At 45.6% G+C, this 10,806-nt stretch overlaps 1 protein-coding gene across 1 annotated transcript in view; it reads right to left on the bottom strand.

Annotated features, from left to right (window-relative positions):
- Nucleotides 1-1,012: 1,012 nt before the first annotated feature.
- cfi (complement factor I) overlaps nt 1,013-10,806 on the bottom strand; it is a 23,932-nt gene continuing 14,138 nt past the window's right edge. The window contains exons 15-17 of the mRNA XM_037677142.1: nt 7,892-7,993; nt 7,668-7,816; nt 1,013-1,129 (exon numbers count right to left, since the gene is read on the bottom strand). Of these exons, the coding sequence (XP_037533070.1) occupies nt 1,061-1,129; nt 7,668-7,816; nt 7,892-7,993 (320 nt within the window). The 3' untranslated portion in view covers nt 1,013-1,060. The remainder of the gene's footprint in view (nt 1,130-7,667; nt 7,817-7,891; nt 7,994-10,806) is intronic.

Consider the following 10,806-nt stretch of genomic DNA (forward strand, 5'->3'; position numbering starts at 1 on the left):
AAGCGTTCAATACAAAAACAACTGGACTTTATTTGTAACGTAATAAAGTCCAGTTGTTTTTGTATTGAACGCTTTTTGAATTCATCATGTCCTGGATGACTGAGAATCTTCACCAGCATAAACCAACTGATAGGTCAGGAAATAAAAGCATTGTCGGCTCTTTCCTTTCAGATTTCTGACTCTCTGTCAGCTCAGGGTTCCTCTTCGAGCTCTTTAGTGTTAGTAAGACCTTGAAGCATGTTTCTTTGCTTAAAGCACATTTTTAAACGTAGAAGTTTTCAAATTTTTGGGTTAATCTCCTCAGTCTACCCTTCCTCTCCTGTTAGAGCTCTGAAACCCGTTTCATTTGCCCCCCAGCACATTTCAGCACTAAACAGACTAGTTCAACATTTGAGTCTTTTAGCAATCTAACGGCTAATCTTACTTTTCTTTTAAAATCCTGGAACCAGTTTCTTGTTGCCTCAAGCACATTATAACTAGAGACAGAATTTTGAAGCCTTTGGCTGCTTGTCGTCAGTCAGACTTCTCTTTCTTGCTAATTTTAAACTCCAAACCTTTTTTGTCTTTGTCTTTCAGGGTTACACCCTTGAAGTGCTGTTCAGTCACAGAACCAGTTTCTGCTCACTGCAACACGTTTTCACACTAAAAGGCAAAGTCTAGTCTTTTTTCTGGCCTTTGTGCAGATTTGGTTTCAGCTACTCGTGGAACAGATTCAGACTCTTCCTGTGAGTTTAACGTGGTAAAAAAACCACCTCAGTAGGCAACAATATCCCTCTCCACATCACACCATTTGTTTAGGTTCTTGTTGCTTCCTTTACAGAACATCGAGGGTAAATACGTGTTCAGAGCATAGATAGACCGTGTATCTGTAGATGGGGCAGAGGCTGCTGAAAGATATAAACTGAAAAAAATGAAAACTGAAATCAACATTTTTCCAACAAATCAACCAGAACAAATTTTTATTGGCATTTTCTGGTAACAAATGATTTCCAACCAGGTAAATTCTGTCAAAATGTCCACAGTTTGAGGTTAAACAGTGAGACGATGAGTTTTGGTCTCATTAGAAGTTATATCTGGTGACTGCAGGCCAACCGGTGTGAAGTCGGATCCATTCAAAGAAGTGAGCGACCTGCAACAGAAACACGTTATCAGAACTTTTGAAAACTGCAGCCATGCTGCGGTCGTTCTGTGGAAGTAAACATAACAGGAAGATTTTGGCAGAAAAGTGCCAACGCAGTTCCTGCCTCCACGTCCAGCACCATCACAGACACTATCGAAGATTTCTAATCTAAACCCGTAGTGTCCCGTCCTGGTCCCGGAGGTCCACTGTCTTGCATTCTTTACTTGTTTCCTTCAGCAGGTCTTCAGGTTCTGCAGAGACTCAGTGTTTCAAATCAGGTGGGCCTAAAACCTGCAGGACGGTGGTCCTCCAGGACCAGGACTGAGGACCACTGACCTGAGCTGACAAAATGCCAACATTTGGATCTTTAAACTCTAAAGGATGTGAAAAGAGAACAACAAACAAATACACAAAAAAGGTTAAAATGGCTGCAAGTGGCTCGTTAGGATCTCCATGGTAGCCACACACCTACGTTTGCCACATCCATTCATCACTCTAAATAAGACAGACAGAAACAAAGAGTAGAAAGTAAGCCTGAAGCACACAATCACAATGGTAAAACTATAAGTTGGTCATATCTATTTTTAGATGCATCGTCATGAACAAGGAAGGTTCTGAACTTTTAAATGTGAGAAATCAGTTTATATATTTGTTCACGAATGAAGAGTGGACGTGCTGAGCCCAGTGTATGTCTTGGAGTTAGAAACAAGATGACCGAGAGCGATTTATGACTGGACATAGTCATCTCATCTATAAAAACGCGTTGTTTTAAAACTAGCAAGTAGTTACACAAACAAGGGGGGTGTCATCAAAATATACTAAATCCATGGATAATCACTGACTCAATGACATCACGGCCTTCTGAAATTAAATTATATCACATGAAAGTGAGATGGTAAAGTTTCCCACTGCTGCCTGAAAGTAGTTCATGCATCTGTCCATCATGTTTTTATGTGTCCACAGCGTTTGATGTAGGAAATATGACGAGTTAAATACACCATATACTTGAGGTAGAAACAGATAAGACAAAAGTCACCATGAGTTTTGGAGTGTGACCCCTGAGCTTTTTGGGGTTTGAGACAAAACAAGTTTCTACAGCAGAGACAGTGGGTGAAAGTGCAGTAGATTTTTACTACATGGATACTTTAATCATTAGATAAAATAATTTGACATGTTGATTGTCGGTATTGACAGCAAAGCCAGGGTTTATTGTAAAACAATGTAGATCTCCGAATTAGCACAAGCCAAAATACAACCCCATGTCCCAAACTAGCTCAAACCTCCTTTTATACCCTCCATGTATGTCACCCACTCTGGAGCCGGGCCTGGAGGTGGGGCACGCTGGCGAGTGCCTGGTGGCCAGGCTTTTACCCATGGAGCTCGGCCGGGCACAGCCCGAAGACGAGACGTGGGTCCCCTTCCCATGGGTTCACCACCTGTGAGAGGGGCCAAAGGGGTTGGGTACAATGTGGGCTGGGTGGCAGCCGAGGGCAGGGACCTTGGCGGTCTGATCCTCGGCTACAGAAGCTGGCTATTGGGATGAGGAATGTCACCTCTCTGGTGGGGAAGGAGCCTGAGCTGGTGTGTGAGGTTGAGAGGTTCCGGCTAGAAATAGTCGGACTCACCTCGATGCATGGCTCTTACTCTGGAACTAGTTTTCTTTGATAGGGGCTGGACACTCTTCTACTCTGGAGTTGGCCCTGGTAAGAGGCATCGAGCAGGAGTGGGCATACTTGTTGCCACCGTCTTGGTGCCTGTAGGATGGGGCTCACCCTGGTGAATGAGAGGGTAGCCTCCCTCCGCCTACGTTTGGGGGGACAGGTTCTGACTGTCGTTTGTACTTGCGCGCCAAACAGCAGTTCAGATTACCCACTCTTTTTGGAGTCCTTGGAGGGGGTACTAGAGAGTGTGCCTCCTGGGGACTCCCTTGTTCTGCTGGGGGACTTCAACACTCATGTGGGCAATGATGGTGAGACCTGGAGGGGTGTGGTCGGGAGGAACCCCCCCCCCACCCCCCATCTGAACCCGAGTGGGGTTCTGTTATTGGACTATTGGACTTCTGTGCTCATAATGGATTGTTCATATGCATATCCAGGCATAAGGGTGTCCATATGGGTTCTTGGCACCAGGACACCCTAAGTCGCAGTTCAATGATTGACTTTGTTGTCATCTCATCTAATCTGCGGCCACATGGCTTGGACACTTGGGTGAAGAAAGGGGCGGAGCTGTCCACTGACCACTACCTGGTGGTTATTTGGCTCCGATGGTGGGGGAGGATGACAGTCAGACCTGGCAGACCCAAATGAATTGTGAGGGTCTGCTGGGAATGTCTGGCAGTATCTCCCGTGAGATGGAGCTTTAACTCCCACCTCCGGGAGAGCTTCAAACACATTTGCAGGGGAGGTGGGGGACATTGAGTCAGAGTGGGCCATGTTCCGCACCTCTATTGTTGAGGCGGCTTAGTGGAGCTGTGGCCGCAAGGTTGTTGGTGCCTGTTGTGGTGGTAACCCTCAAACCCGGTGGTGGACACTGGCAGTGAGGGATGCTGTCAGGCTCAAGAAGGAGTCCTATCAGGCCTTGTTGGTCTGTGGGACCCCGAAATCAGCTGATGGGTACCGGCAGTCCAAGCAGCATGCAGCTCAGGTGGTCGCTGAGGCAAAAACTCGGGCATGGGAGGAGTTCAGAGAGACAATGGAGAATGACTTCCATATGACTTCGAGAAGATTCTTGTCCACCATCAGGCATCTCGGGGGGGGGGGGGGGGGAGGTAAGCTGCCAACACTATTTATAGTGGAGGTGGTGTGCTGCTAACCTCAACTCGGGATGTCGTGGGTTGGCGGGTGGAATACTTTGAAGACCTCCTCAATCCCACCAGCATGTCTTCCACTGAGTAAGTAGATCCTGGGTACTTTGGGTTGGTCTCTCCAATCTCTGGTGCTGAGGTCACCGAGATGGTTAAAAAACTCCTCGGTGGCAGGGCCCCAGGGCTGGATGAGATTCGCCCGGAGTTCCTTAAGGCTCTAGCTGTTGTGGGGTTGTGTTGGCTTACACAACTCTGCAATATTGCGTGGACATCGGGGGCAGTTCCCCTGGATTGGCAGACTGGGGTGGTGGTCCCCCTATTCAAAAAGCGGGACCGTAGAGTTTGTTCTAACTACAGGGGGATCACACTCTTAAGCCTCCCTGGTAAGGTCTATTCAGGAGTTCTAGAGAGGAGGGTCTGTCGGATAGTTGTACCTCGGATTCAGGAGGAGCAGTGTGGTTTTTGTCCTGGTTGTGGAACACTGGACCAGCTCTACACCCTCAGCAGGGTCTTGGAGGGTACATGGGAGTTTGCCCAACCAGTCTACATGTGCTTTGTGGACTTGTACAAGGTGTTAAACTGCGTTCCTCAGGGAACCCTGTGGGGGGTACTCTGGGAGTATGGGGTACCAGGCCCTTTGATACGGGCTCTTAAGTCCCTGTATGACCGGTGTCAGAGCCTGGTCCGCATTGCTGACAGTAAGTCGGGCTCATTCCCGGTGAGAGTTGGACTCCACCAAGGTTGCCCTTTGTCACTGATTCTGTTCATAACTTTTATGGACAGAATTTCTAGGCACAGTCAAGGTGTTGAGGGGATCCGTTTTGGTGGCCTTAGGATTTCTTCTCTGATTTTTTTTTGCAGATGATGTGGTCCTATTGGCTTCATCATTTAAAATGTGCTATAGAAATAAAGTTGATTGATTGATCAGGTCGTGATCTACAGCTTTTGCTGGAGCAGTTCACAGCCGAGTGTGATGCGGCTGAGATGAGGATCAGTTCCTCCAAATCTGAGGCCATGGTCTTGAGCCGGAAAAGGGTAGAGTGCCCTCTCCGAGTCAAGGAGGAGGTCCTGCCCCATGTGGAGGAGTTTAAGTATCTTGGGATCTTGTTCACAAATGAGGGAAAAATAGTGTGATATCGATAGGTGGATAGGTGCAGCGTCAGCAGTGAAGCAGGTGCTGTACCGGTCTGTCGTGGTGAAGAGAGAGCTGAGCCAAAAGGCAAAGCTCTCAATTTACTGGTTGATCTACGTTCCTACCCTCATCTATGGTCATGAGCTTTTGGTTGTGACCAAAAGAACGGGATCACGGATACAGGTGGCCAAAATTAGTTTTCTCCGCAGGGTGTCTGGGCTCTCCCTTAGAGATAGGGTGAGAAGCTCGGTCATCCGGGAAGGACTCAGAGTAGAGCCGCTGTTTTTCCACATCGAGAGGAGCCAGTTGAGGTGGCTCGGGCATCTGGTTAGGATGCCTCATTGACACCTCCCTGGTGAGGTGTTCCAGGCATGTCCCACCGAAAGGAGACCCAGAGGAAGACCCAGGACACGCTGGAGGGACTATGTTTCTCAGCTGGCCTGGGAATGCCTTGGGATTCCCCCAGAGGAGCTGGCCCAAGTGGCTGGGGAGAGGAAAGTCTGGGCCTCCTTACTTATGCTGCTACCACCACGACCCAACCCAGAATCAGAATGAATCAGAATCAGAATGCCTTTATTGTCATTATACGCAAATACAATGAAATTAAGAGCCGCTCTTTTTTTCAGTGCAAAAACATGTTTAAGAAAAATACACACTAAAAACATTTAAAAAGTAACGCAATATAGATATAATAGCACTATGAAAGTAAAAAATACAAGTATTTTACAATTATATTGCACATTATGGATGTTAGTGAGGTAGTTAAGGTGACTGAGGGTATGAAATGTCAGTAGTATTGCACAGTAGAAGTCCAGGTGTTTGGGAGGTTAGATGATTAAATCAGTGCATGTGTGAGTTCAGTGTGGTGATGGCTTTCAGGAAAAACTGTTCTTGAATCTGTTTGTTCTTGTTCTGATACTCCTGTAGCGCTTCCCTGAAGGTAACAAGTCAAACAGTTCAAAACCCGGGTGTGAACAGTCCATGACAGTGCTTTCTGCTCTGTTGAGGCAGCGTGATGTGTAAATGTCCATCAGGGAGGGGAGAGGGCAGCCAATTATCTTTTGTGCTGTCTTGACTACTCTCTGAAGCCTCTCCCTGTCAGCCAGGGTGCAGCTGCCGGACCATACTGAGATACAGTACGTCAGCAGGCTCTCGATGGACGAGCGGTAGAAGGTCAGCAGCAAGTTGGTGTTCAGGTTGTGCTTCTTAAGGACTCTTAAGAAGTGTAGTCTCTGCTGAGCCTTCTTGATGACCGCTGTGGTGTTCTCTTTCCAGTTTAGGTCAGCAGAGATATGGACACCAAGAAATCTGAAAGTGTGAACCCTCTCCACGCACTCACCATTGATGTGAAGGGGAGCTAGGTTGGTGCTGTGCTTCCTGAAATCAATAATCACCTCCTTGGTTCTTTTGATATTCAGAGCCAGATTTTTCTCTGAGCACCAGGTTGCTAGCTCCAGGACCTCCTGTCTGTAAAATGTCTCATCTCCCTTAGAGATTAGTCCGACCACTGTGGTGTCATCAGCGAACCCCGGATAAGTGGAAGAAAATGGATGGATGGATGGATGGATGTCAGAGGCTTATAAAAACGAAGCTTGTTATTGCAAAGTTCTCCAGTATACCAGATCTTTGACGTACGCCCAGACATTCTAACACTTGGTTCACTTCCTGTAAGATAAAAGCTTTTCTCTCTTTACTGTAAGATAAAGTCATTCACGTACTTGATCAAATTCTGCGTCCTTGTGGGGTCTTCTGAGCCAAACAAAACTTTTCTACTTCAATCCTCCCTTTTGAGGAATTTCCTCAAATAAACAAATGCCATCAAATTTTCTAATATAATTAGTTATACATGAACACATAAGTGTGAGACTACAAATGAGTGTTTGTACAAAAATAAAGTTTGTAGAAATAAGAAAAGTACGCAACAGGTTTATGAAGTTTAGACACCTTCAAATTGAGTGTGACATCGTCCCACTCAACATTCTGTGGAAAAATCTCCAGAAGTCCTCCCTGTTCAGCTGTGATTGTGTTAAAGATTGGCAGCACGATGGCTCAGTGGTTAACACTGTTGCCTCACAGGAATGCTTGCGTGGGTTTTCTCCAGGTACCCTGGTTTCCTCCCACAGACCAAAAACATGCATGTTAGTCTGTCTTCAGGTCCAGGCCTCCCTTGCAAAAGAGACCTGTTATCTCAATGGGATTGCCTGGTTGAATAAAGGTTAATAAATTAAAATCAAAGATGTGGAAACAGCAGTTCTGTACAATTTTCTGAGACCCGTTTAGACTGACTGATGGTTCTGCTGTGCAGTCTGAGTTGGAGGTCCAAAGCGGACTGGGTTTAACACTTGCTTCACCAAAATCTCATTGTTGTCCACAGTTTTTTGTTTTTGTGTGTTTTGTTCTTGCTGTACAATGTACTGTTAGGAAACGCTGTAGCACACTGTCCTGATCAAGATGGACAGTGTGATTATGTTTTTTAGGATCATTTTGGAAGAACTGCAACAAAACAGAAGCATAATGGATGAACAGTAACAAGAATGGTTCAAGACTTCTGTACTCATCAACTCATGTGTACAGAGTGTTCAAGTATTTAGCACTGTGTACTTATACTTCACCTGCGTATAAACTCCAGGGAATCCTGGCTGTCCACACCTCTCTCCCCAGCTGACGATCCCCCACAGGTAGGACACTCCAAGTTCATCCTCACAGACAAGAGGACCCCCGCTGTCACCCTGACACGAGTCCACGCTGCCCTCCAGATCCCCTGCTCACAAACAAACACATTAAACTCTGCAACGTGACAAGAAGGCCTCTCGTTGTGCTGGGCGTGTACAGCTACCTGCGCACATCATGCCCGGCTTAAAACGGTCTTGGTAGGAAGACTCACAGCCTTCAATGAGAGAAACATTGGCCCAAAGCAGCACCTCAGCAGACCTCCCATCTGTGAAAGAAACACACTTTTAATAAATCTTCTAAATGATTCCTTTAATTACGACACTCTGATTAACTCATGACGCAGCCCCTCAAGGTTTTCTGTCTTAATATTTCCCATGCTCCAGTTTCTTCAGCAGTTTTGTGCCCTTGTAGTTTCGCTCCTGCCCCACACACCTCTTCCCTGTTCCTGTCCTCACCAGGTGTTTGTTGTTTCTGTCCATTACATTTTCGCTCCTCCTGTGTCTCCCTCAGTGGAGCATTAAGTGTTACACCGTCTCAATCCTCCTGTAGTCCCAGCCCATTTACTTTGCTTTAGTTTAATAAACTGTTTACTTTTTATTTAAAAATGTTAAGTCTGGTCCTCTGGACATTCAAAAACATACATACACACACACACACATACATCTCCATCCATCCATCCATTATCTTTACCCGCTTATTCCATTTTTTGGGTCACGGGGGTCGCCGGTGCCCATGTCCAGCAATCACTGTGCGAGGGGCGGGGGACACAGCCTGGACAGGTCTCCAGTCCATCACAGGGACACATAGAGACAAACGAGACAAACAACCATTCACTCTCTCACTCACACCTAGGGACAATTTAGAGTTACCAATCAGTCTAACATGCATGTTTTTGGTCTGTGGGAGGAAACTGGAGTACCCGGAGAAAACCCACGCATGCACGGAGAGAACATGCAAACTCCACCCAGAAAGACCCCTGGACCGGGATTTGAACCAGGGACCTGCTCGCTGAGAGGCAGCAGCTCTACCAGTTGTGCCACCGTGCTGCCTACATTCAAAAAAACAAAACGAAGCCAAAAAAAAAAGAAAGTAGAAACGTTTCGTCTCTCATCCAAAGGACTTCCTCAGTCTGAGGTGCTGTATTCAGCTCAGTCTCTTAAATAGCACCTTCTCAGAGTGGATCAACCAGTTTGCTGCTGACAACCAGAACCAGCTGCTCACATGCTCAAGGATTACACAGTCCTTTAAAGAGGTGTCCTGTTTGTGATCTTCATGGACAGGATCTCAGGGTGCCGCTGTAGAGAGGAGGGTGTCTGGTTTGAACCTCAGGTCTCGTCTTTGCTTTTGGCAGATGATGTGGTTCCGCTGGTACCTTCAAGCCATGATCTTCAGCGTGCATCGAGGAGGTTTGCAGCCAAGAAGAGAGTCAGCTTCTTTTAGTCTGAGGCCTCTGGGTCAAGGGTGAGTCTTTGCCTCATACAGAGAAATTTAAATTCACTATATGGACAGATCCTGTGATCCTGTGATGTTTCTGTGTGGATCCAGTATTTTTCAGTCAGGTCATCTGGACAGTTTCTTTATCAGATGACCTGACTGAAAATTGTTGGATTGTATACCCGGATTATTGAGCATGGACTTTTTTGGTTTCTGTGTGGAGTTTGTATGTGCTCCTCATGGGTTTTCTTTGTGTGCTCTGGTTCACTCCCTCAGTCTAAAAACATGCAGGAACGAAGAGGTCTCAGTGGGTTTCTCCTGTTAAATAAAGGCAAAACACATCAGTTGTTGAATTCAGGTGTTTCAGTCAGGGTTTGGGAAATGCTCCTTGTTTCCATTGATGGGTATCTTAATACTTCAGCATGACAAAACGTTCCAGATATTTTTGTTCTTTAACTTTGTGGCAACACTTTGGGGAAGGTCCATTTCTATTCCTGCATGACGATACCTCAGTGAAGGAAGAAAGGACTACATGGACAGGGTTTGAGGAGTTTGGTGTGGAAGAACTTGACTGACCCGCACGAAGTCTTGACCTGAGCTCCACCGAGCACCTTTGGAATTAATTACAACCCAGAATACAAGGCCCACCTCAGTAAAGAGCCAGTTTTTAAAATTTTATAGAATAAGGGTCTAAGTGATGAAATCAGTTTTCATCCGGTTGGTTCTGGCTTCAGTCGTCCGATTCCTGTGCAGAGGCTGTTCAGGACAGTGGATAATGTTCTGGGCTTCAGGTTTGATTCAGACAGTTTTACTGACAGGTTTAACCAGGAAAATCACTGTGATGCCACTTTAATTGGTGATTATGTCACTTTATCTGTGCTACTGATTATCATTGCTGCTGATCTCTTGTCTTTAAGCTGCTGTGTTCGTACCCACCTGCTCACTACAGACACATGTTCAGGCTCCTGTTAAATATACTGCATTATTTTACATCAGTAGTGTTTAACGTATATCTTAGATCCTTATATACTGTTTCTTTTTATACTTTATATTTTTGCTATTGTTGGATGTAACTGGGACCCTGTGTACACAATTTGGCTCTACCTCATGTACCACATGTGATGAGAATGACAATAAAGAGCCTTGAACCTAATGTGTTCTAACTTTTTATCTTCTAAAGAAAAACTGCTGAACCAAGTGAAAAAAGAAAAGGTAAGAGCTGATTCAACCAGAGCACTGTTCAGTAAAAGCACCATGTTGCTGTTTGCAGAGGAGGTGCAGTCTTTGCAGACCACATTGGTATCCTCATTGTAGAACAGCACCTCCCAGGTGTTTATAGTATTCAACATGCTCCACTAAGTTTCCCTTAATGACCGTTAAAAGTGGCAGTTACGACTTCTTCCTCCTGCAACCTGAAAAGAAAGAAGCAGGTAAAGATAACGATGACTTCTTCCTAAAATTAACGCTCATGTTTTTGGCTTTTAGTAACATTTAGTTTTGAAATGGAAAATGATAAATGGACTGTGCATATACAGCTCCTTTCTATCTTATCGAGATGCTCAAAGCTCTTTATAACAAACTGTGCCTCATTTACCCCTTCATACAGCTCTATACTAGATCTCTACAAAGAATAATCAGAACTTT

Source organism: Nematolebias whitei, chromosome 1, assembly GCF_014905685.2.
Source record: "Nematolebias whitei isolate Nwh7 chromosome 1, NemWhi1, whole genome shotgun sequence".
Classification (NCBI taxonomy): Eukaryota; Metazoa; Chordata; class Actinopteri; order Cyprinodontiformes; family Rivulidae; genus Nematolebias; species Nematolebias whitei.